Below are 26,568 nucleotides of genomic sequence, written 5' to 3'. Positions count from 1 at the left end.
CCCGCGGCTCTTTCCCTGCGGCCCCGCCCCTTCCGCCGGGCCACGTGAGGGAGCGGAGTGGCCAATCAGCTCGTCCCGCTGCTTTATGAACTTGATTCGGGAGAGGCGGATGGCTGCGCGTCAACGGCCTCGCCTGAAGAGAAGGAGGCGGGGGCGACGGCGGCGGAGGAAAGGAAAGGAGTTGGCCGGAGGCAGGTGGGCGGGGGGGGGGGGAGAGGAAGGAGGGCTGCGCGAGAGAAGAGGGTCCGGGGTTCAAGGAAAGGGGGCTGAGGGAATGAAGGAATGGAAGCCTTTACTGAAACGTTTGGCCTCCGGGATTCGGTAGGCGGCCAGTGAGTCGAGCTTTGGTTCTTCGGTATCGAAGAGTTTGAAGGGGCCAGCGGGGGGGGGGGGAAGCGGGCGCTGCCACGCGCCCGGATTTTCCCGGACGCCCGCCGTCACGCCAAAGGCAGATTTATTACAGAATAACAGCCGCACGCGTGAAGAAGGAAAGAGAGAGTTTGAATTTCTCCATCACTTGTTGTAGGACCGTAAATTATTTGATGCGTTAAACGCCAATGGAAGTCGTTAAAAAAAAACTGCAGCTGCGGTATTAAGGGTTCGTTATTCTGACTGGTATGTCATTGGAATTGATAAGTTTTTGAAAGGCAGAGTTAAAGTAAATGATCAAACCGTCAATTCTAGCATGCCGGGGGCGGAACAAAATAACACAATTTGGCATCTGAACAATTGGCATCATTGATGGTATTATAATTTGGTATTGTGACAATCAGGCTTTTATTGGGTTATTGCATTTGGAAGCTAATATTAAATTATTATACAAAAGATGCCGTGGCCCTGAACAAGACCAGCACTTGCCTTGCCTCCCATTCCTCTTCTTGGATGGCCTTCTGAAAATGGCCTGTAGCGTTGGTTTGGGGTCTCTAGGTGTACATTAATGTGCTAAAGGATATTAGTTTGCTAGCGGTGAAGCTTCCTGGATCTTACCTTGGCGCAGCTGTTATAGAATATTCACAAACAAGAGGGAATTTGCCAGCAGTTTATTTAAATTATTCATTTAAAGAAGGAGTTTGTATTCCGTGCTTCAGCCAAGAAAGGTTCCCAGAGTAGCTTGCAAATCACTAAAAAAAGAGAAGAAGAAAAATGGCAGTACCTACCTTTGGGCTTGCAATCTAAAAAAGTTATAGCACGGAAGTAAAATGGGTCATGAGGGAGGAGGAAATAAACAAGCTCGGCCCGTCTCTCAGCTGTTCTAATGAAGTGTTCCAACAAACCTTTTCTTCCCTCCTCTGCTGCAACCTGATGGGATAACTGCTGACTGGTGATAGCTGATGGAGTGGAGAGCCTGGCTGCTTAACAGAGCCGACAATTAGTGGCCCTGCACCATTTCCCTTCCCTTTTCTACAAGGTGACCGGAAAGTTCGGTGAATGGTCACAGAAATTGGACAGCGAGAAATATTTGAACATACATACCTTATAGGCCTTCAAAGTCGGCTCCCTCTGATACAATGCACCATTGACAACGTCCGTAGCACTGTTGGAAACTTCTGGAGAAGTCCTCTTTTCATACTGCTTTCTGTTCCCTTGTTAAAGCAGCTTGGACGTGTGAAATGTTGGGAAATCTGTGCCCTTTCAGTGCAGATTTCAGTTTTGGAAAAAGAAAGAAATCCAGTGGGGCCAGATTGGGAGAATATGGAGGGTGGGACAACTCAGTAAGCTCAGTAATGATTTCATGTGGAATGTGTAATTCTTCCGCCATCATTTGGATGGACAAACGCCAATCCCACATCAATAACTCACAAACTCTGTTGGCATTAGCCACAGTTCTGCTCGTCGACAGTCTGCCAGTTTGCCACCCTTCATGGAAATGCTTAAACCACTCATACACTGTCTTTTGAGTTACAGCTTCATCTCCGTACACAACTGTGAGCATTTCGTGGGTTTCTGATGCTGATTGTATGTTTGAATATTTCTCACTGATTTCTGTGACCATTCACCAAACTTTCCGGTCACACCATTATTAAGAGCCTGCTGAAAAGAATTTTGCCAGGTGACAGCTGGCAAAGGAAGGAACGGTTTGGGTCCAGTTTGGGTACTTGGTTGTGTTAAAGCTCTTCAGTACACTTTTGAAGGCATACAGTTAGCCTGCTGTGCTCGCCAGCTAAAAAGCAGCAAACCAAGCACTTGTTGTGGGGAACAAATAGTATTATTTGCATTAGTCTTGCCCCATAGGTGGCTTCCTTGTGCCTCTCACTCTTTTTCCTTGCTTCAAAAGCCTTTTCTCTCCCCTACCCGTAGGTGCAAATACTGCCACAAAGGATTCGACCGTAGGATCAGCACAGGAATTCTAAATGGCTCGAGTTGGGAAGGAAAACTTGCAAGAAGTCTTGCCCCTTCCTGTGACCTCTGCAGGAGAAGGACGGGAGAAAAGTGCGTCGCTTGCTGCAGGTGCCCTGAGCAGCAGCAAGATCCCAGTGCTGCGCAAAACCAGAATCCCACGAGAGGTGAAGCAGTCTCGGCAGCAGCCACAGAATAGCCTTCATCAGGTGAGTGTGGTGGAGCTGCCTTTGGCTTAGGCTAGGTATTCCCTCTCCGATTTGAGAAAATTGTTACCTGTGTTGCATCCTGCTTGTTGCAGCCTCTCACTCTTTCAGTGCTGGTATTCACTTTTTAATGAAATGGTTTCTAGCCCTCGAGGTTTTCAGAACAAGCTTGAAATCTGCCTGGGTGGTAGCTGCCGAAGGCTGCAAATAGAAACCTGGGTAGGATTTTCAGCAGTCGGAAATGCCCTGTGCTGATCTCCCATTTCTAGATCATGTCCCCGCTTAGTCTATCAACCAAGTCCTTGCTTCCTCATTTGCTGTTTTGGAGCACTTTCCTTGCCAAACACTTTTGATGTACAACCTTAGTGCAGAGGGCTGTCAGCACTCCCCATAAGAATGGCCCTGCAGGATCAGGCCCAATGGCCCATCTAGTCCAGTATTCTGTTCTCAAAGCGATAAACCAGATGCCTATGGGAAGTCTGAAAGTAGGACATGAGCACAATAGTGCTCTCTCCACCTGCGATTCCCAGCCACTAGTATTCAGAGATGTACTGCCTTTGATATTGGAGGTAGCCGTCAATAGCTTTGTCCTCCTTGACTTTGCATGGTGCTCTTTTAAAACCCTCCAAGTTGGGGGCCATCGTTGCTTCTTGTGGAAGTGAATAAGTACCTCTTATCCACCCACTTTTTCAATGCGTGAATAATCATACCCTATCTTATCTATCTATCACATCTCCCCTTCCTTACCTTTTATCTAAATCAGTGTTCCCCAAACTTGGGTCTCCAGCTGTTTTTGGACTACAACTCCCATCATCCCTAGCTAGTGGGACCAGTTGTCGGGGATGATGGGAACTGTAATCCAAAAACAGCTGGAGACCCAAGTTTGGGAAACACTGTATACCTTGGGGGTCTGGTTGTCCAGCAAAGGTAGTGCTGAGCACCGGGACTCAGGAGTTACTGTTCTGACAATAGAATGGCCTCACTCGCAGGGAGCCTTTCTTCTTCCCACTTGCAGGCTTGCCCTCTTCCAGAATTCGGTTGCCCTTTCCTGAATGGCGACAAGCCTTTTGATTGGAACATAGCACTGGCACGAGTAGAATCCTTGTCTCTCTTCTTTTCTCTCTAGGCATGTCCGTCCAATGCGAGGAGGAAAGGGATCGAGATGAGCAAGATGCCTCACTCTGGTTTAGTACCTGATGCTGCTGCGGTGGAACCTGCATCTGGGTTAATGCCCAAGATGCTTTCTAGAGAACCCCTGGGAGAGATGCATCTGAGCACATCGGGTCACAGGAATGAAGGTTGTGTGCTCAATGGCAAAGGTATTGATCACGACAGCAAAGGATCTTCCTAGTGTGCTGCTGCTGCTGTTTTGTTTTTGTTTTTGGCAGAGATGAATCATTGTGAACCATGTTTTGCGACTGGCCTTAACTTGTTAGAATGAGTGGTCCATTCTGATGGGTTTTTGGCTGAGCTCTGATTGTTTTGGCTCTGCTGCTTGCTAAATCATAAAATGTAAGGGAAGCAAATTGACCTCCGCCTGGGGACAATGGGTAGCTGGAATAAGGCGCTCAATGTAGAAGACCTTGTTTTATATTCTTGTTAGGTAGTCTTGGCCTAACCTGCCTCTGATGACGGTTGGTAAAGGTAAGCTGCTTTAGAGTCATTGTGAAAAGTCCTTGATTCTAATGTAGCACAAATAAATATCTCAAGGTAGAAAGGTGATTGAGTGGCTATCAGCCTTTTCTGCATATTCACTGTTTTACTGCAAAAATCATGTGCCACCTTGCTCAGTTCCTTACAAGGATAACCTTGAAACACACACACACACAAGTAAAGGTGCAACAGGGTGCTTAAACTGCGGCTGATCACAGCTGAGAAGACTCACAATTGGTTTTGAAAGAGCCAATGTCTTTGAAAAGAAAACAAAATTGCATGTTTTGGTTTTAACTAGTGGATTAATGCAACTTCCCCGTGACGGAGTGAGCTCCCGTTGCACTGTCCCAGCTCCTGCCAACCTAGCAGTTCGAAAGCACACCAGTGCAAGTAGATAAACAGGTACCACTGTGGCAGGGAGGTAAACGGCGTTTCTGTGCGCTCTGGTTTCTGTTGGGGTGTTCTGTTGCACCAGAATCGGTTTGGTCATGCTGGCCACATGACCTGGAAAAGCTGTCTGTGTACAAATGCTGGCTCCCTCGGCCTGAAAAGCATGATGAGCGCCGCAACCCCATAGTCGCCTTTGACTGGACTTAACCGTCCAGGGTCCTTTACCATTTTTTTTTAATGCAACTTTCAAATGGAAAAAGGGGTTGTTTCTTAAGTTGGGATATCTAACGGAGGAATCAAACAGGGCTGTTTACCAGGCAACCTATGAGTGGGGATAAACCGCGAGGTGATTCTAATAGCTCCCTGTGTTCATTTGCTTCAGCTATTTAGATTTAAACCAGTTTATCAACCTGCAATGATCTCTATCCTATTTTAACCCATTTTTTAGTCTGTAAAAAAGAAGAAGCAAAAACACCTAGTTTCTCCTTCTGCACTGTACCATGCTGTTTGCTTGTGACAGACTATACTCTGGATGATCTTAAACTTAAATCCCCTATCGGGGATCCTGGTATCATTCTGGGAGTTGGCTCTGGCCATTTTGAGGACACGTCCCATGCAGGGCTGGGAGAATATTTCAGAGCTTTAGAGACCAGCTTTGAGGTATGTGGGTTGACCAACTGCATTGGATTACCCATCACCACCAACGACACTTCTTTACTCTGTGCTGCTGATGTGATCACCAAACATTTTTTTTCTTGCAGAAGTGAGCACAGTTGAGTTTGTGCCAGATGTAGCAGCTCTTGCCAGCATCCTGTCCAACACAGGGCTGACTAACCACATGGTAAGTGCAGCCCACAAGCCCAGCCTGGCCGGACGAGTCCCTTTAAGAGGGAATAGAGCATGCTCGACTATCGTTGGGGTAAGTCTCTACCGTATACAGTAGGGCTATTGTGCATTTATGTGGCGTGTGCTTGTCTGCTGTGTTGAAATGGAATAGATCAGGGTTTCCCAAACTTGGGTCACCAGCTGTTTTTTAGACTACAAGTCCCATCATCCCTGACCAGGGGTCCTGCTAGCTAGAGATGATGGAAGTTGTAGTTCAAAAACAACTGGAGACCCAAGTTTGGGGAACACTGGAATAGAGCATGTATCCAGCATGTATGTGCTTTATACCTCTAGGTCTGGAGTGGAGAACCTGTGGCCGTCCAAATACCGCTGGGCTCTCCTCAACTTCATTCTTGTCCAGTGGGCAGGTTGGCAGGAGCTGGTGGGAGTTCAACAATATCTGGAGTTGGGCCACAGGATCTCTCCCCTGCCCTGGGCAAGAGCTCTAAGCTGAGGGAGGTCTTTAGTTTATCTTCCACAGGGCCAGCCCACTCATAAGGCAAGGTGAGGCAACTGCTTCAGGCGGCAGGATCCACAAGGGCAAAGGCAGATTTAGGAGAGCACAACCAGTTCGGTCACATTGGGTGTGGAGCCTTGAGGGTGCTGCAGAGGGCGCCACAACTATGATTTAGAATGATGGAGCACGCTATGTTGAACTATGGAAGGTAAGAGGTGGGAGCGCCAAATTTTGGCATCACACAGCTGACATTTGAGACTTGTCCGGTCTGCCACTGACAGGGGCAGCGGATGCCAGTATAGATCGATATTCTCCCTTGTTCCTGATGTAGACATTCTCTCACCCCTTCTTTCCTGGCATGGAGGGGGGGCACCATGGGAATGCTGGGACTTCATGGTTCGCCTCAGGTGCTAAAATGTCTTGGGCCGACCCTGCCCTTATAGCTCACGAGATGGAGTTTTCAATGAAGGAGAGCTGAAATTCTGCTTGACCATCTGCTTCTGTCTGTCTGTGTCCATGTACGGATTCAATTCTGACTTACATTTTGTGATTTCAGCTTCAGTGCTGTGCTGTTGTGCACTTGTGTTTAATTTTGGTGTGCTGGCATTTAGGCTTGCCGAAATGTTTGTCGAAACCTGTTCTTAAGGCGTCTTTAACAACTTTTTGTCGGAAGCGTTATAAATAGCGAGAACTGACAGGCTGGCCCATAGGGTTGTGAACAAAATAGTCCGTCTGCATATTGGGAAAGGTGTTCCATGCTGGTGCTAAAGTCACACAACCATTAAGCATAACTCTGTCCTGATTTTACTCTGTCTTGGGTCTGAGCCTGCCCATCCAGCCTAGATGCATGCCTTGCTTTTGATGTGTGCTCTAGTTAGCCATTTTCTCAAAGCTATGGAAGCTATTGTATGGAGTCCTGGTGACTGTAATGTGGGGAAACAGGCCTAGCATTGCAGTAACTTGGGAATGCTGGACTTCCATTTCTCTCTCCTTGTAGACTGGTCGAGGATCGTTATACACAGGGGTTCCTGCAGCAAATCTTCCTCGCATGTCGTACATCTCCAGATCAACTTCAAAAGGTATGGCTGAAATTGGGTTTCTTTCTTGGCACCTGGGAGAACAGGGTTTAGTCAGGCAGAGTCTTCATGCAGCTCCTTGTGTTTGCAATCTGGTGGGACTTTGAAATATTCAAAACAAACGCTTATGGGTGTAGAGAAATTGCTCTCAAATGACAAATGAAATATTTCCCCCCCTGGTTTCCTTAAAGAACCCCCAACTCTCTTGTCCCACAACAGATGTGAATCAGCCACAGTCCTCGAACACTCAGCAGCTTAAGATGCGGTCGGCTACATTTGAGAACCCTGGGCCTCGGGTAGGTAACTGATGCTTTTCTTCATTTTTTCTGACAATCTGGTGCCAACCTTGGCAAGGAATGCTGGGATTTGGGAAGGTGTGAAAAAGGTTGAACTTGCCTCTGAAGATGTTTGCTTTGGAACTGCTGTGCTAGCCAATAAGTACATACAGTCGTACCTTGGTTGACGAACGCCTTGCGACTCGAACATTTTGACTCCCGAATGCCACGAACCCGGAAGTGAGTGTTCCGGTTTGCGAACATTCTTTGGAACCCGAACGTCTGACATGGCGTCTTATTGGCTGTAGGGGCTTCCTGCAGCCAATTGGAAGCCGCGCCTTGGTTTCTGAATGTTTTGGAAGTCGAACAGATTTCAAGGATGGATTCCGTTTGACTTCCGAGGTACCACTGTGTAGGTTTGTGGTTGGAAGAGCCCCTGGCAAGCAAGAATTGGGATTGTGTCCTTGAAGCATGAGGCAGGGTGGGAGATCAGGGTGTAATGCAACAGATGCAAACTTGACCAGCAGTCCAGACTTTTTTTTTTAACCCCTAAATCCTCCCCGCTGGAAGTCCTGCCCAAAGTGGGTACTGAGCATTTCCACTAAAATGATTGTTCCAAAATGGCACCAGATGCAACAGCATTCTGAAGGAATCATTGCACTTTCTCAGTGGATATTGCTGGGAGGGCTTCTCTCTCTCTCTCTCTCTCTCTCTCTCTCTCTCTCTCTCTGTTGCACACAAACGCCTTAGAATACTTAACTCCTTCTCCAGTGTATTAAGGGGAAGAAAACTTCAGCATGTTTTGAAAGGTGGTAGTTCTAGTTGTTTCTGCATCCAGTCCTGGTTGCTAGCACACCTAAGAACGCACACTACCCCTGATGCTGTTTGTGCTTCTTACACTTTTAAATAATTGTTCTGCCCTTCATACAAACTTTAGTAGAGGACCGTTCTCAACTCCACCTTTTAGTGTGCATTGACGGCGAGGTCTGTGGACAGCTGTATCTGTACCTATGACCCCCTGCCCAAAGCTGATAGGCTTCCCTTTTAACCTGGCAACGTGTTTCTGTATGCAGAGGCGTATCTTGGGAGGGGGGGAGAGGTGAACGGGACTCCATACTGCGGGGTGCGTCCGAGCCACGCGTCCAAGCCAAGCGTCTCTCCTGGGACTGTTACTGCGCCCAAGCCACGCATCTCTCCTGGGTGTGACGTGGGCTCCGCACGGCCCGAAACAGCAGTGGGGGGCTTGGGTCCTCCCGCTGCCTCGCCCTCAGCTGCACTACAGTGCTTCCCTCCTCCCCGTGCATGGTGCCCACGCCCCCCTGGGCGCCCAAGAAGCTAGCTACGCCGCTGTATGTATGGCTAGCCCTGTTGCATGATTGCTGTCTTGCCTGACTTTGTGCCTCTTTCCTCCGGAATAGTGCCTGGGCGCTGCTTGCCTTGCATCTCTGACTCTCTTTGACGTCTGCTTCAGGTGGAGGTGGTGAAGCCAAGCCGACCCACGGAGAACCTGGGAGTGGGCAAGCCCCAAGATTCTGCCCCCAGGCCCGAGGCAGAAGGTCTGAACGGCACGGTGGAGGGGGGCATTGCAACGCAAAGGTGAGGAAAGAACTGGCTGCTCAGTTGGGGCGGCAGCTTGCGTCATTTGTGAAATGCAAGGGTATTGTGAAGCCACAAGGCATGGCAAATAAAAAATTCCATTGTTCTGCTTGCCCTGGTTTCCCAGTATTTCTCAGGGTGGTGATAGGTAGGGCCCCCATCTCCCTTCTCCCTTCCACAGCCAAGTCCTACATTCCAACTCTTCTGTACTCCACCTTCTTTCGGGAAGATGCTCACCTTGTCTGCACATTTCAGATTGATGGCTACAGCCAAGGTTACAGAGTGTCTTTTGTCCTTGATCAGTAGGTATGGGAAGAATGCAAAAGTTTGCAACTTGTTCCTCTCCGAATTGTGCCTTTACCCTCTGCCAATAATGCACCCCAGCATGCATCCATGGAGTGTGTGTGATAGTTGTTGTGTCCTTGTAAAGCGGGGGTGCCAGCAGACAGGTATTCCACATATGTTGGCTGTTTTGAGGCTTGTGTAACCTTTCATCCCTGTCTGCTCTTAAAACAGTGACTCGGCTGGGAAGAAGGAAATCACAGGGACACCATGGAAAGGTGAGTGGCCGCACCATCATTCTTTTCTATCCAGACACATAGACAGGTGTTTGCGTACATTATGCAAAGCTTTGTTGGACAGCTTTCCCACATGCCCCAGACTCATTCTCACAGCTTGGTTGGTCTTGTAACACAAGTCGGCCATTTTTCAGTGAAGCTGTAGCAACTTTGCCTGCCTTCTCCGATTGTACAACCTGAATCGGAGAAAGATACAGTGGTACCTCGGGTTAAGTACTTAATTCGTTCCAGAGGTCCGTACTTAACCTGAAACTGTTCTTAACCTGAAGCACCACTTTAGCTAATGGGGCCTCCCACTGCTGCTGCGCCGCGCCGCTGGAGCACGATTTCTGTTCTCATCCTGAAGCAAAGTTCTTAACCCAAGGTATTATTTCTGGGTTAGCGGAGTCTGTAACCTGAAGCGTTTGTAACCTGAAGCGTATGTAACCCGAGGTACCACTGTACTTTGAACCCTTGCTTCACAAGACATGATATGGGTAATAGATTATTTTCCAAACTTGGCACATGTAATTCATTTGACAGTTTAGTGTTTAAACTGTTAACATACACCCCCAACCTCTCTCACCACCAAAGAAATACAACAAGAGAACCCACACAAGTGACGCTGATGCAAAACCCCACACGTGTACCTAAGCAGAAGAATAGAAGCATTGCCACCCGACCCCACCCCACTCACCATTCCCCCCTTTTCTTTCTTCCTAACTTAACACTGTATGTAAAAAACGTAAAAAAACATACACGCTGCCATTCCCAGCTGATTCATGCACTGTGCCATCAGCCAGAACCACTTCTCCTCAAGTGCCTGTGCCGTGCATAAGAATATGTCCAAAATCCAGCACTCTCTCCCCTTTTGGCGCACCAACAGGCTTGCATTCTTGCCCGCAATGGGTGTAGATAAAAATGTGCTGGCAAGCGTTTGCAGTAGGTTCTGGGAGATATTCTGGTTTCCAACATTGCAAAATATCTCCAGTTAAACATTGTGATATACCGATACATCACGACGTATGAAATAAGGATGGAGCTATGTAGAGGCATTGGCTGGCTTCACAGTTTTTCCTGCATTGTGATTTTTCCCATGCTTGTGATTCGCTGCCTCCCGCATGAGAAAGGGGACTGCTGAGCCGTCAGAATTAACAGAGGCTGCAGGAATCGAGAGAAGCATCGTCTGGCTTCAGTTTTTCCCACATTGTGATTTTTGCATGGCGCGCACGCATTGCAAGATTAAAGACGATGAAATGGATATCACAATACAGACTTCAAACTGCTTTTCAATGATACAGTGGTACCTCGGGTTACATATGCTTCAGGTTACATACGCTTCAGGTTACAGACTCCGCTAGCCAGAAATAGTGCTTCAGGTTAAGAACTTTGCTTCAGGATGAGAACAGAAATCGTGCTCCAGCGGCGCGGCGCAGCAGGAGGCCCCATTAGCTAAAGTGGTGCTTCAGGTTAAGAACAGTTTCAGGTTAAGAATGGACCTCCGGAACGAATTAAGTACTTACCCGAGGTACCACTGTATATTGATATATCACCCAGCCCTAATTAGCATAAAAGTCAAAAACTGAAAGATAGAGCTTGCGTGTGCATTTTGATAATAATGGTCTCAGCCGTATTCCTTACCTTCAGTTGGCATTCCATATACAGTGCCTGAATTGCCGCTTCCTGAAATTCTCATCTCTTGCTGAGATCAAAGCATGCAAGTGGGGAATAACACAGAGCAAAACCAAACTGGTTATAAAGGCTGCGCGACCTGCTTCGCAGAGAGCTGTTCTTGGTTTCCTTTGGAATGTGAACAGCAGGAGCTAATGGTGAGGCTGCCTGCCTGCTTGCCAACTTTGTCCCTTGTATTTGCAGATGACGGGTTCGTGCCCGACCCGGCTGCCAAAGCTAGCATCCTGCTGAACATCGGCGTGACCCATTCGGCCCTAAGGGCGACTGCCGATCTGAGCACTAGGGTGAGCAGAGTACGGTATTGGAGGTCTTGATTTCTGTAGTGCCCTCCCTGTCACCAGGTGTCTGTCCCAGTTACCACCGCTGGGTTCAACGCTCTCACACTCCTCTACTTCCTGGGGCGCTGATTTGCTCCTAGGTGGGCATTCAGGTGGCAAGAGGCAGCTGCAATCTCCAGAGGGCTGGTGGAACAATCCCAAGGAAGGCGTCTGGTGTGAAACAGCTGAGGGTGCCCATTGGCATTCTGGAATATAACAAGTGGGACCTTGCTTTGTTCCTTGCTGCTGTTGTTGGCATCCATCTGTCTTGAGAGTTAATAGAGTGCACCACTGGGGGTGAAGTCAAGCCTCTGTGTTTGCAGAGCCGAAGCGACCTCCCTGGGGCACAAGCCTGGGCAGTGTGCATGGAGATCCTGGGCTGCCCAGACGGCAAGACCTCCAAAGGAAAGCAGAGCAATACATCGGGCACCAGCTGGGCTGCAGGAGTTGCCAGAAGGAGGTGTACAAGGCACCATCCAACTGTCTTAGGGACTCCACTCTGGATTCCTGTGTAGGGTTTACTCCTTAGCTTTCTCCCCAGGAAATCCCGCAAGGCATTAGAGCTTTAGGATCAGAGTTTTCCTTCTCCTAGATGTGCTACCTTCCCAGGCTAATGAGTCCTATCTACCCCTCACTTCCCTCTGTAGCCCATGCAGAAACTGCCTTCTTGTCTGTTGGGCCCGCTGTTGGTCTCATCTGCTCAATCCACCAGAGCCTGTCTTCGCATGGAGGGAAAGTCCCTAACTCACTGGGGGTTTGAGACCCATCGGCTACCCCATGGGTAGGCAAACTAAAGCCCGGGGGCTGGATCTGGCCTAATCGCCTTCTAAATCTGGCCCACGGATGGTCCGGGAATCAGCGTGTTTTTACATGAGTCTACTTATTTAAAAGGCATCCCTGGATTATTTGTGGGGCATAGGAATTTGTTAATATTCCCCCCCCCCAAAAAAAAATATAGTCTGGCCCCCCACAAGGTCTGAGGGACAGTGGACCGGCCCCCTGCTGAAAAGTTTGCTGAGCCCTGGGCCCTACCCTCACCTGATTTAGCTGGCCAGTCGAATCCATATGTCTGGATTTCCCAGGACACGACCAGGATTTCAAAGGCGAAATTGTCGGGGGTGGGGTGGGGGTGGATTTCTGAAACGTGGCACTTTGTCCTGAATCTTAGGCAAGTTAATCGCAAAGGTTAATACTAATACTAATAATAATAAAGTGAACCTAAGGCTAAAAAAGGATCCCTCCCCAGTCTAAATGGATATGAAAACAGCTGGGCACACTGGTCCACCACCGACTGGCTACTGGATTCTTTGTCTGCTCAACGCAGTTTCCCCACAGTCTTCCTGCAAAAGTACTTTCTTAGTTGTGTACAGAGTGACCCTGGGGAGATAGCTGGGTAGGGGGAGACCTTCTTAGAGCAAGGGTTGCACTGCTGAGAGCTGCAAACTGACTGTTTCTTTTCCTCTAGGGGGAAAGTGTCTGTTTGCCATTGCCCTGCACGAGTGTGCGCTCAACGGAAAAGTTTGGGCGTGTGTCCTGCCGCTCGACACAGCGTCTTAAAGGTATACTTAACAGAGGAGTTGCTTGGGTGTTTGTCCTCCTCGTGGCTGCTTGGAGTTGCAAGTTCCTGGTATCAAAGCACATGGCTTATCATTGATTTTTCCTAAATCAAAATCAAATAAGTGTTGGAAATGTAAAGAGAAAGAAATCTCTTATTATCATATGTTGTGGTCTTGTAGTAAGGCTAAAGCTTACTGGGAAATGATATATAATGAATCGAAAAAGATGATTAAAATAAAGTTTGTAAAAAACCCCAGAAGCCTTCCTTTTGGGAATTATCGGGATAGAACTACCCAAACTATATAGAAATTTATTCATGTATGCAACTACAGCGGCAAGAATGTTACTTGCCCCAAAATGGAAAGAAGCAGAAGTCCCAGCGAAAGAAGAATGGATACAAAAACTTATGGAATATGCAGAAATGGCGAAACTTACTGGAAGAATAAGAAATCAAGATGACAAACGTTTTATGAAAGAATGGAAATGGCTTATTGAATATTTACAAATAAACTGTAAACATTGACAGGATTATTGTGGTAGCCTGCAGTTTTATAAGAGTATATGATTAAAGCAGATGAATAATTGAGTAAATTAATTTAATTTGGAATATGCAGAAAATAGAAAAAACAAATTTAAGGAAGCACAGAAAGAGGGGGTAGGAAGTTGAGTTTTGAAATGTTAAAACGACTGTAAAATTATTGAAATGTATTAAACTGAAAATCATAAAATAATATAACTGGTCCCCCCCCCTTTTTGTCCCACTTTGCAGGTCAGCAAAAATCGGAAGCTTCTGGAGCCCAGCTAGCCAACACACCAGGCGGAAGATGTTCAGCTGCTGACCATACCCCCTATGGATTAGCTCGGAGGGTTCCCATTGCTTCCCCGCAGTCCTCGGTTTGTGCTTGAGGGTTGGCGAGGTTGCCTGCCGCTTTGTCACTAAAAGTCTCTCCCAGAAGTGTGCATCCACTTCCTAGCTAGCTATGGGCATGTCCTGGAAAACCACCATTTGTGTTGACGCTGCTGGGGTGAAATGGGAGGGAAATGTAGCTCTGGTGGGTTGGGACCAGAGATTAGTTACCAGCCCTATCCTTTATTGTCTTGAGCTTAATAGTCTGAAACCAGCAGACTGTGCATCATCCCTGCTGCTGGCAACATATATTACCCATGCCAAAAAACATCTGTGCTGGCTTCCTGTGTAATTTCAGGCACAACTTGCAATTTGGGTTAAAAAAACACAGAAAACATAAAGCCCTACAGTGGTGCCTCGGGTTACATACGCTTCAGGTTACATACGCTTCAGGTTACAGACCCCGCTAACCCAGAAATAGTGCTTCAGGTTAAGAACTTTGCTTCAGGATGAGAACAGAAATCGTGCTCTGGCGGCGCGGCAGCAACAGGAGGCCCCAATAGCTTAAGTGGTGCTTCAGGTTAAGAACAGTTTCAGGTTAAGAACGGACCTCCGGAACCAATTAAGTACTTAACCCGAGGTGCCACTGTATATGCCTTGTACCCAGGGTGCCCTACCTGTGCCCTTTTGAACCTGTCTGGCCAGTAACATCATTTTGAGAAGCCCTTTTCTAGGTGCCCACTAGCTATGGAGGTTTAGCAGGTGGTAAGTGGGGAAATAGGGCCTTTTCTGTGGTAGCCCACTAGCTACGGTGCAAGCTCCCCGGAAATGCTTGACTCTCAACCCACTCTCATGTGTTTTGACCGTCTGGCCCCTTTCTCAGAGGCTCATAGTGAATAATAATAGTTGTCATGTTTCTCTGTTTTTCTCTTAATCAGCTGAAGTTCATTTCTCACTTCTTTTTTTTAACTGACGTGATTATCTTATTGTTGGAAATGAATGGAAAGGCAGAGTGGGAAAGAAATGTTTTAAAGTGGTGCAAGAACCTGGGAGCTGCCTTATCCTGAGTCAGCCCACTGAGCCACCTAGCCCCATGTTATCTCTTGTGCCTGGCAGTGGCTCTCTGGGGTCTGGGGCATTGCCCCTTGGGATCCTCTTAACTAGAGGTGGCATGTATTGACTTTCTGCATGAAGAGTGTAAGCTCGACCATTGAGCATCTTTAATAATAAAAATAAATAAATACATAAATAAATTAAATAAATTATTAATACCCCGCCCATCTGGCTAGGTTTCCCCAGCCAGTCTGGGCGGCTTCCAACAAAACACTTAAATACAATAACCTATTAAACATTAAAAGCTTCCCTAAACAGGGCTGCCTTCAGATGTCTTCTAAAAGTTTGGTAGTTATTTTTCTCTTTGACATTTGGTGGGAGGGCGTTCCACAGGGCGGGTGCCACTACCAAGAAGGCCCTCTGCCTCGTTCCCTGTAACCTGGCTTCTTGCAGTGAGGGAACCGCCAGAAGGCCCTCGGTGCTGGACCTCAGTGTCCGGGCAGAACGATGCAGTTGTTAGCTTCATCCTTTTTCAAGTTATGTGCCTTGCTGTTCACTGTGACTCCTATTGCTCCATCTTCTGAATACTTTCTCTTATGTTGGACCAGCATCGCAGTCCCTGGATACGGAACCGGGCGCCTGTTTCTTCCTGCATTAAAGCTAAGAAGGTGGGTGCCCAATGCTTAATCTAAACCAAGTAGGAGGGCAGGAACTGATACTCTAAAAATGCTCAGATAATGAACTATCTGAGAGTCCTTTACCAAAAGCCCTCTGAAATCTCCCATTCCTACTGCTGTGAGCAGGTATTGGAATCCTTAGTAAGTAGGATGCTCCTAAAGATGGACACGGGCAACACTGTGGTCTAAACCACTGAGCCTCTTGGGCTTGCCTATCAGAAGGTCGGCAGTTCGAATCTGTGTAACAGGGTGAGCTCCCGTTGCTCCTTCCCAGCTCCTGCCAACTTAGCAGTTTGAAAGCACACCGGTGCAAGTAGATAAATAGGTACCACTGTGGCGGGAAGGTAAACAGTGTTTCTGTGCGCTCTGGCACTTGTCACGGTGTTCCGTTGTGCCAGAAGCGGTTTAGTCATGCTGGCCATATGACTCAGAAAGATGTCTGTGGACAAACGCCAGCTCCCTCGGCCTGAAAGCGAGATGAGCGCTGCAACCCCATAGTCGCCTTTGACTGGACTTAACCGTCTAGAGGCCCTTTGATTTTTTTACTTCTTAAAGATCCCTGATTACCACTGACCATACCAATTCCTGGGTAAGTCAGAAGACTTGCCGTTGTGGAATAGGCATTGTATATACTTGAGACAATCTGTTTTCTGGGGGCCAGTCGTTACATGGCTGAAACAGCAGCATAGGTGCCCAAGAAAGACGTGTTAGCAGGTTTAAAGGAGCGTTGGCAGAAATACAAAAAGGAAAAACAAACCTAAAGAGTTGGTGGAACAGCCCCACGAAGACTGAACATGCTTGGTGGCTGTGGAATGATGAGTGTTTGACCGGGGATTGAAGCGGAAGACCAGGTGGGGAATGGGAAAATCAAATGCAGCATCCTGAATAGGGTCACTCAACACTGCAAAATGTTGTTGCAAGTTGTTATCCATTCTTACTCATTCAGCATCTTGCTATGGCGGTCAGATTCCTCAATGGGCTCGCAAGCACAGCAGCACATGATACATGAGTGTGTATAGCCCTTATTCTATATTTTCTGGAGGGTGGGGATCCTAGAGGGAGGCTGTATTTTTGCCCTCGTTTTTACCCACAAGCAAACTCATCTGCCATGTACTTGAATTTTTGCTTCTTTCTTTAAATGCAAAAGTGTGTGCACATGTATTTTAGCTACAGAAAGGTAGCCGTGTTGGTCTGCCATAGTCAAAACAAAAATTTTTTTTCCTTCCAGTAGCACCTTAAAGACCAACTAAGTTAGTTCTTGGTATGAGCTTTCGTGTGCATGCACACTTCTTCAGATACCTGGTGAGGTTGATGGACTTCCATTTCATGTGGCTCAATGTGGTGCCTTCCATAGTTCCAGTTACAGAAAGGTAGCCGTGTTGGTCTGCCATAGTCAAAACAAAAATTTTTTTTCCTTCCAGTAGCACCTTAAAGACCAACTAAGTTAGTTCTTGGTATGAGCTTTCGTGTGCATGCACACTTCTTCAGATACCAAATTCTTCAGGTATCTGAAGAAGTGTGCATGCACACGAAAGCTCATACCAAGAACTAACTTAGTTGGTCTTTAAGGTGCTACTGGAAGGAAATTTTTTTTATGTATTTTAGTGTTAGTCACGGCAATGAGCTGCCGCCGAAGGTATGCTATACTGTGTAAAAAAAATTCCCTCTTTGAGCCTCAGCTAGGATTGTGGTAACTTGGTGTGTGTTACTTACAAAAATGCTCCCGGGATTTTGATTTCTCTTACTTTCCCCTAAAGGTTCCTTGGTCGTAGAACTAGAAAGAAATTCCTGGCTGTGTGACTAGGCTGGCTGTAAAAACGTAGCAGGGTTTGAAATCCGTTGGTACCCAAAAAACCCCCTGTCCATTTTGCTTTTTCCAGGTTAATTTGGCAAGCAAGATCACCTCATTGAAGGACTCTGTGGACTCCAAGGAGGATGACACTGCTGTGGCATGGGTAAATTCATGTGGATAAAACTCGGAGCCCTTTCCCATGGGAGCAGCTGTTTGGATTCATGTTGCTCCGATGCATTCCGGTCACTTAATATGTTATGCTCGAGCACCTGCTTAAGAACGCCTTGTATGTGGTTTCTTAGCAATTCGTAAATCTTTATAGTCTGGCAGCTTCTGTTGTTTGAGTTCGTAGTTCTCAAATTTAATCTGTCCGTTCCAAAACCAAGGTGCACTTTCCCATAGAAAGTAATGCAAAATGGATTAATCTGTTCCAGACTTTTAAAAACAACCCCTAAAACAGCAATTTAACATGAATTTTACTATCTAATGAGACTATTGATCCATAAAATGCAAGCAATAATCAATGTAAAAGGTAAAGGGACCCCTGACCATTAGGTCCGGTCATGACCGACTCTGGGGTTGCGGCGCTCATCTCGCTTTATTGGCCGAGGGAGCCGGTGTATAGCTTCCGGGTCATGTGGCCAGCATGACCAAGCCGCTTCTGGCGAACCAGAGCAGCACACGGAAACACCGTTTACCTTCCCGCTGCAGCGGTACCTACTTATCTACTTGCACTTTGACGTGCTTTCGATCTGCTAGGTTGGCAGCTCACCCCGTCACGGGGATTCGAACCGCCGACCTTCTGATTGGCAAGTCCTAGGCTCTGTGGTTTAACCCGCAGCGCCACCCGTGTCCCTAATAATCAATGTACTGTACTATAAAATAAATAAGACAGTACTGTAGATGATAAAAAATAAAATTAATTTTTTTTCTTACCTGCACTGATGATAGTCATTGTTTGGAGTGGGGCGGCTTTTATCCATTTCCACAGTCACACAGTCAGTAGCTGAACTGGGTTCCACACAATCATAAAAGAAACAACTGAAAAAGCCTCAAAAACAAAAACAAAATAAATAGCAAAAACAAAAGCGCCAGACTTAATCTCTTCCGGGAGTCCGTTCGACTTCCGAAACGTTCAAAAAAAAGACGCGGCTTCAGATTGGCTGCAGGAGCTTCCTGCACTTAAACGAAAGCTGCACCGGACGTTCAGCTTCTGAAAAACATTTGAAAACTGGAACACTTCCGGGTTTTCAGTGTTTGAGAACCAAGACGTTTGAGAACCAAGGTACCACTGTTCTCTACAACAGAAAGTGTTCAATTGTAGCAATGTTCCCAACCTTGGGCCTCCAGCTGTTGCCTGGACTACAACTCCCATCATCCATATGTAGCTGGATCAATGGTCAGGGATGATGGGAAATGTAGCCCCAAAGCAGCAGGAGACCAAGTTTGGGAAACCCTGAATCAGCTACATGCATTCTGCCCCCTTCCCCATGTAAGATAGGTTGTGAGGATTATTTGTCAGGTCTAATTCTGTGTAAGTTTTTTTTAAGAAAGGTGTTCGCTGCATTACATCTCTAGACTGCAAGCAGCGGTTCTAGGAGGGCACCATAGTAAAGATATGGAGGACGTGTTATGGGGAAGGTCTTCTATTTCCTCTTCCCATTTTTATGAGGTGCTCAAAGGCATATCTCCTGGCTACGGCTTTGAATGTTTGTAAAATGGGGTATATTTTTATATGCATGCTGCCTAATTTGCCAGTAGCAGCAGACTTGCTAAACCCAAGTATGCAATGGTCATTTTTCCGGCTTGATACCCTTTTGTAGGTTTTTTTCCTCCCTAAACTTTAGCCTACTCCTGAATTGGTTCCTAGAATATAGCCAGAATGCCTGTTGGTACTGGCATGCAGGGAGCGGTGGGTTTGGGATCCTGCCATCTTTCCCACTTTTTCCTTGTCCTTACCTGCCCTCTCGACGGTTGGTAGCTTTGGTGGGGTGGAAGTGGAACCCAGGGAGGCGAGATGACTTTTTCCTTCTCTCGCAGGAAAGCATTGCTGTGCGGCTCTTTAAGGAAGAGATAGCAGCATCGGCAAAGAAGGTGGCAGCTGTTCCTGTGATCACCCCAGAAATGGGAAAACTCCAGGTAAGCATCTTTGTTAATTTTTCTCCCAGGTAGAAACTGGCTCCTAGCGCATAACTCGGCTATTCCTTTAAACAGGCCCTGCTTGCAAATTCTGATAGCGAAAAGGATGGGGTGGTTACTTTTAACACCATTCTCTTTTGTGGTTTTCTGAAACATTTCAAACTTCTGAATTTTCTTTGATTGTGAGGTTGAGTTTACTGCAGAGAGGCAGTTGGAGAAAGATGGAAAATAAACTGTTTTCAAAGAAATCAAAGGATGACGTTCTAATTCTGCCTTTACCTGTAGTACTGGCAAGGTTGGTGTAGGTGGTGAAGCTGAGAGCATTGCAGAGGGAAAAGCAGGCAGCTGTTGGAACAGAATAGTCTGCTGTAATGGAAGCACTGTGTTCTACGAGGGCCTTTTGGCGGTTCCCTCCCTGTGAGAAGTGAGGTTACAGGGGACCAGGCAGAGGGCCTTCTCAGTAGTGGCGCCCGCCCTGTGGAATACCCTCCCATCAGATGTCAAAGAAATGAACAACTGTCGATGACTTTTAGAAGACATCTCATGTCAAGGAAATAAACAACTATCTGACTTTTAGAAGACATCTGAAGGCATCCCTGTTTTGGGAAGTTTTTTATGTTTGATGTTTTATCATGTTTTTAATATTCGGTTGGGGGCCGCTCAGAGTATCTGGGGAAATCCAGCCAGATGGGTGGGGTATAAATAATAAATAATAATTATTATTACTGCAAGAGCTTGGAGTCATTGGAAACAGCATCCAGTTCTGCGCAAATTGTGCTTTCATACATTTTTTGGGGGGATTATTTAGCTTTCATGGTTGCAGGGGAACATCTCAGTCCCTGGCGACCCTCGGGTAGCTTTTGGCATTCTGGGAGGTCTGGTTTACTTTCAGCCTGGGACTCGGGTACGGTGTCCCACCATAGACAAGATGTAGCCTATCGGGCGGCTGAGCTAGAGTTACCTGCCCCATTTCAGCCCTTGTCCTCCTCTTCCCCCAGCGCATCAAGCTCCTTGCTCAGCTCTTGCAACAGGAGGTGAATGACGGCATCAATCACGACATTGCCCCCACGCTGGGGGAATTGCACAAACTGTTGTCGGATCACTGCTCGCCTGCCCAGGAGGCTCCCAAGCCTGGTCTCACTACCCCTGTGCCGTCTCCCGGACCACACCTCTGCAAGCTGGCGCCAGGGTCTGTTGCTATGGCACCTGAACCTGGCACAACACATGCCACCACCTCCAGCCAGCAACCTGTTTGCCCCACTCCTCGGATGCCTTCGGTCCAGCTCCCGGCATCCAGCGGCAGTGGTACCTCCATGCCTTTGCTCGGGCTCATGTCGTCCTGTGGAAATAGTGCAGGTAAGACCTGATAGATTAACTTGATTCTCATGTTAATTTTTTTTTAAGACAAGTGATAATAATATCCTTTTACAGTGGAACCTCAGTTCCCGAATGCCTCCATTGTCGTACGTTTTGGCTCCCAAACGCCGAAAACCCGGAAGTAACTGTTCCGGTTTTGGAACAATTTCCGGAACCCGAACATGCTATGCAGCTTCCGTTTTGAGTTTCCCTATTGTATTGAGGCTTCCGCTTTCAGTTGTTGGTTTTCGAACGTTTTGGAAGTTAAACAGTCTTCCGGAACGGATTACTTTCGAAAACCGAGGTTCCCCTGTATGACAAACTGGTGTAGTAGGGATCCTATCTGAAATAATAACATTAATTTAAATGTCCTGCTTTTCCACTTGGCTCTCATTGTGTGTCTTCCCTGTCCTTCAGGTGTTAAGAACTATTTGGCCATAGTCCATAAATATTTGCTGCTAGGACACTTTTAAAAGTGTTATAGTAATAATTGCAATTAATCATTGATTACAAAACAGTCCATATCTTAATGTTTGACGTTTTTTCATGTTTTTAATATTCTGTTGGGAGCTGCCCAGAGTGGCTGGGGAAACCCTGCCGGAGGGGCAGGTATGTATGTATGTATGTATGTATGTATGTATGTATGTATGTATGCATGCATGAATATATATGTATATTATTATTTATTATATCTTTGCTATTGCTGTCTTTTCCCCAGTAGACCAAGTCAAGCAGCGCTTGGATGACCTCCTTAGTGCACCTATGCGCTTCCACGAGGCACGCCTAAATGATGAATGTGCCTTCTACACCGCCCGCCTCGCCTCTGTCACGCAGCCCTCAGCGCAGCGATGCAAAGAGCCTGTGGCCAAAATGCTGGAGGTCCAGGATGCCATGGTAAGCATCTCAGTCTGCTGCAGCTTGATGAAGCAAAGAGCTGTGTGCTGTCTTCCAGTCCCTTTCAGCAAGGGATAAACGAGGTTGCTTTTGAACCAAGCGGTTTGCCCAACCTTCTGCTGCACATAGGCACAAAACCTTGGCTGTTCCTCGGTTTCCGAATGGTGCCACCGCACGATGGAAGCACTGCTTCTCACTAGACAGAATTGTTTGGAAGACTGCGGCTTGCCAATGGGCTGCACGCCGTGCCATAGCAAGCTGCCCCATGCAAAACAGTCCTTTGCCTTTAGCCGGAGCAATTGGTAGCATTCCCAGGACTCGGAATATGTTCCGTGAAGAGCTTAAGTGTCCTATAGCTCCGTGAACAGACTGGAGGTCTCCAGAGCCCGGCTGGGAAACCTAGCCAGATGGGTGGGGTATAAATAAAAGTAAAAAAGTAAAGTACCCCTGACAGTTAAGTCCAGTCGCAAATGACTCTGGAGTTGCAGCGCTCATCTTGCTTTACTGGCCGAGGGAGCCAATGTTTGTCCGCAGACAGTTTTTCCGGGTCATGTGACCAGCATGACCAAGCTGCTTCTGGCAAAACCAGAGCAGTGCATGGAAACATCGTTTACCTTCCCGCCGGACTTGCACTTTGACATGCTTTCGAACTTCTAGGTTGGAAGGAGCTGGGGCCGAGCAACAGGAGCTCACCCCATTACGGGGATTCGAACCGCCAACCTTCCGATCTGCAAGCCCAAGGCTCAGTGGTTTACACCACAGCGCCACCCGTGTCCCAGCATAAATAGTAAAAAATTATAAATTATTATTATTATTTATTATGAATGGTGACTCCTCGCCATTCTTTTATTCACACGTAAGAGGCTGTAAGCGGGACACGGGTGGCGCTGTGGGTTAAACCACAGAGCCTAGGGCTTGCTGATCAGAAGGTCGGCGGTTCGAATCCCCGTGACGGGGTGAGCTCCCGTTGCTCGGTCCCAGCTCCTGCCAACCTAGCAGTTCGAAAGCACGTCAAAGTGCAAGTAGATAAGTAGGTACCGCTCCAGCGGGAAGGTAAACGGTGTTTCCGTGTGCTGCTCTGGTTCGCCAGAAGCGGCTTAGTCATGCTGGCCACATGACCCGGAAGCTATACACCGGCTCCCTCGGCCAATAAAGCGAGACGAGCGCCGCAACCCCAGAGTCGGCCATGACTGGACCTAATGGTCAGGGGTCCCTTTACCTTTTAAGAGGCTGTATTTCCAGCTGCGACAGCACAAGAAGGCGAACTTCACCTGACGTCTTTTGCAGGGAATTGGTGGTACAGAGATGTTTGCACCTGTCTTTTCACCCTTGAGGTTGGGCAGAGGACAGCATTTAACAAGTCTCTGCGATGTGCAGTCTTCCGCTCTGTGAACCCATGCCCATTAATTGAGTGGTGGGTTGTGATCGACTGTTTTGCATTTCTTTTCCAAAGGAGCAGCAGCCTTTGAGTAGCTTTTCAATATATTCCCCCTTGGTGCCCACGTAGTCCATTCCTTGGGTGCGAATTTACTGTTGGGTGTGTGTATGTGTTGCATGCCACATATACAGTTGTGCAATTTGAAGAACCTGTTTCTGGTCAGATGTAGACACCTACCAATAGCTTCCCTTTGACAGAAACATGTTCTCTTCAAAGCACTTTTGTATGCATAGCACATTTAATTCCAAACCACCTCTTGGCATGGGAAAGGCATGGCCAAAGCTGCTCTGTGGCAACGCAAAATCAATGCACTGGTGCATATATTTTTTAGAGGAGCTCATGGCATGAACTCAGAATTAGCCCCATCATGCCAGCAATCCACTAGAACTTCCAAGTGCTGGTTTTGACCTATAAAGCCTTAAATGACTCAGGGCCGCAATACCTCAAGGACTGCCTCTTTCTGTAAGAACCTACCCGGATCCTGAGATCATCTTCTGAGGCCCTCCTTCGTGTGCCGCCTCCTTGAGAGGTCCAGAGGGTGGCAACATGAGAACGGGCCTTCTCTACAGTGGCTCCCCGTCTATGGAATGCTCTCCCCAGGGAAGTTTGCCTGGCGCCTTCATTACACACCTTTAGTCATCAGGCAAAATTGTTTCTTTTTAACCAGGCCTTTGGTTGATCATATTGACATCAAACACCCTTTAAGAATGTGGCTTTTTTGGGGGGGTGTTATTGAGTTACTGCTTATGGTTTGATTTTATATGTTGTAGTCTTGTTGTGAACCATCTTGAGACCTCTGGGTTTAGTTGTATAAGTTGAATTAATAATGCTGGAGCTGGCATTGTGGGTCAGAGCTCTGTGACTTTTCATTCTCCTTTGGATCCTGAGTTCAGGTTGAGAGCCTAAACCCTTAAGTTTTACTTGAGATGTAGTGTTTAAAAGTTGGCCACCCTCCTCCAGTCTGTTCTGGGTCAAATGTGCAGAGAAACATATATTTTTTCCTGGTTAGCCCATGTGTGTCTCATTGCATAACACTTCTTGCTCTTGTTTTTATCCACCAGCACTTTATACCTATCTCTGCAACCCCATCCCGACCCATGGAAGCAGAAAGGGTTTTGCCCTCGTGAAGGTCTGGGCTATGCTGCCTGCTTGCCAGACCCACGGATACAGAGACAGTGTGGTGAAGTTCCTTAGAACCAGCGTACGGTGTTCTGTTGTCTTCTGAACTTTAGAAGATCCACTCCCAGCTGCTACCTTTCAAGCTCACTCCCTGACCACCGACGAATCTTGTTGGGACTCTGAATCTCAGTGGGGTTGTCCTGGGAGGACCAGGAGCCGAAATCTCCCCTCCTTTTCCGAGAGCGTCTAGTGCATGGCAGAAAAGATGGGGCTGGTGGTGCTGTGAAAGGGGAAAGCTGACCTGGAGTTCAGCTTTCACTGAACTGCAAAGCATTGGCACAAAAGGCAATACGCTAATATGGTATGCAAGAAACATACCTTTTGTGGGAAGAAAGGAGAAAAATTAAAAACGTTTCCCAATTGCTTTAGATTGCTGTTTTTGCAAGCAAGAGCACAACTCTCCCCCAAGGGTAAGAAGGATTATTCCAGTGAGCAAGACTTTGTCATGAGCTGCCTCAATTTGTCAATTTTTGTGAGTGGGTGTTTTACGTTCTTTGTATGTAAACGCCTGTAACAGTTTTGGGAAATAGTTGGCAGAGAGGGGCTTTATATAATTTCTGACCACAGATGGTGGGTTAGGGTGAGGTTCGAAAGATGGGTTTGGTGTCAAGCTCTGACTGTGATTGGGTTAGTAACATCTTCCAGTGTCCTTGGGTTTAGAACACTTAATGGACTGAATTTCTTTTTCTTTTTTTAAAAGCAGCGGTGCTTCTAAGTTAAAAGTTCTTAAACTGTAAGTTCCTTGGGATGTCCTTTTTGGACAAAAAGGTGACTCATAAACAACGATGTAAATAAACGATGATGTCAATAAAGACTTTTCTAAAAAGGGAAACCTTTTCAGCTTGTTTGATTTCTAGGGTCCTTGCAGGTTCTTTACTTCAAGCACTGATTTCTGGGGCAAACTCTGCTAAACACTACCAGGCAACAGAATGGTGGCTGGTTTCACTTCCATTGTTAGAGTCCCAGACCAGCTTGGAGTGTGGGGTCTCTTATTTGCTGGGATCAGCAAACTTTAGGGGCTAATAATAATAGTAGTAATAATAATAATTTATTACTTATACCCTGCCCATTTGGCAGGGTTTCCCCAGCCACTCTGGGCCGCTCCCAACAGAATATTAAAAACACGATAAAACATCAAACATTAAAAACTTCCCTAAACAGGGCTGCTTTCAGATGTCTTCTAAAAGTCTGATAGCTGTTTATTTCCTTGACATCTGGTAGGAGGGCATTCCACAGGGCGGGGTGCCACTAGTGAGAAGGCCCTCTGACCGTGGAGGCGAGTTCTGGATCCACACGTCCTTCCACAATGGGGATATAGGTTTCCGGACGAGAGTTGATCACGGTAAGGTTTTGCCAAGCGTGCCTTCCTCTTAGCACGTTTCTCCCTTTCGTCCTGAATTTGAGCGTCTTCAAAGCCCATGACACCTTTGGTCAAGGCTGTTCTCCAACTGGAGCTCTTGCAGGCCAGTGTTTCCCAGTTCTCAGTGTTTATACTATTTTTTTAAAAAAAGATTTGCCTTGAGAGAGTCTTTGAACCTATTTTGTTGACCACCAGCATTACACTTTCCATTTTTAAGTTTGGAATAGAGTAGTTGTTTTGGAAGACGATCATCAGGCATCCGTACAACATGGCCAGTTCATGAGAAGCAAAACATGCTTGGCTCCGTGGGTTTGACCATTTTAGGTCTCAAATGTTTGGCGTTACCCTGGCAACCTACCGGTAGCCTTCAGTGAGGGAAGAGCATCATAAAATCCTCTTCCTGGGTCTTCCTGGGTCTTCAATTTGCACTCTGGTGCTAAAACATCCTGTCATTTGGACCACTTTCAGGTGTAGATAAGGAGCGAGGAAATGCAGCGTGGGAGAGGCGGACTCTCAAATGCAGAACACACAACAATCAAGCCTCATCCATTCTAGTAAGTTAAATACAAGTACAGAGAAACATTTAAACATTATTAAAATAATAAAAATATATACCTGCAGTCTCTAATTCTTATATTGAGCTCAACAACTTTGTCCAGATTTTCAGTTTTGGGAATACAGTGGTACCTCGGGTTACATACGCTTCAGGTTACACACTCCGCTAACCTAGAAATAGTGCTTCAGCTTAAGAACTTTGCTTCAGGATAAGAACAGAAATCTGGCTCTGGCGGCACGGCAGCAGCGGGAGGTCCCATTAGCTAAAGTGGTGCTTCAG

At 47.0% G+C, this 26,568-nt stretch overlaps 1 protein-coding gene across 8 annotated transcripts; it reads left to right on the top strand.

The window, feature by feature from the left end:
- Nucleotides 1-41: 41 nt before the first annotated feature.
- On the top strand, nt 42-25,205 carry TROAP (trophinin associated protein). 8 transcript variants are annotated; one of them, XM_053375233.1, is made up of 18 exons: nt 42-191; nt 2,299-2,546; nt 3,670-3,862; nt 5,348-5,505; nt 6,926-7,007; nt 7,224-7,300; nt 8,751-8,875; nt 9,131-9,181; nt 9,392-9,435; nt 11,308-11,408; nt 12,907-13,000; nt 13,768-13,892; nt 15,507-15,566; nt 17,456-17,530; nt 19,408-19,506; nt 20,505-20,862; nt 21,581-21,756; nt 24,256-25,205. In XM_053375233.1, the coding sequence occupies exons 2-18, from the start codon at nt 2,352-2,354 to the stop codon at nt 24,319-24,321; spliced, it is 2,079 nt and encodes a 692-aa protein (XP_053231208.1). In that variant the 5' UTR covers nt 42-191; nt 2,299-2,351; the 3' UTR covers nt 24,322-25,205. The 8 variants fall into 8 exon arrangements, with proteins under 8 accessions (XP_053231208.1, XP_053231209.1, XP_053231206.1 ...); XM_053375234.1 differs by having other exon boundaries at nt 42-195; nt 21,584-21,756; XM_053375231.1 differs by having other exon boundaries at nt 42-195.
- Nucleotides 25,206-26,568: the final 1,363 nt, after the last annotated feature.

The sequence above is a fragment of the Podarcis raffonei genome, chromosome 2, assembly GCF_027172205.1.
Source record: "Podarcis raffonei isolate rPodRaf1 chromosome 2, rPodRaf1.pri, whole genome shotgun sequence".
Lineage (NCBI taxonomy): Eukaryota > Metazoa > Chordata > Lepidosauria > Squamata > Lacertidae > Podarcis > Podarcis raffonei.
Note: the sequence above shows the minus strand (reverse complement) of the source record. Positions and strands in the feature narration are given on the sequence as shown.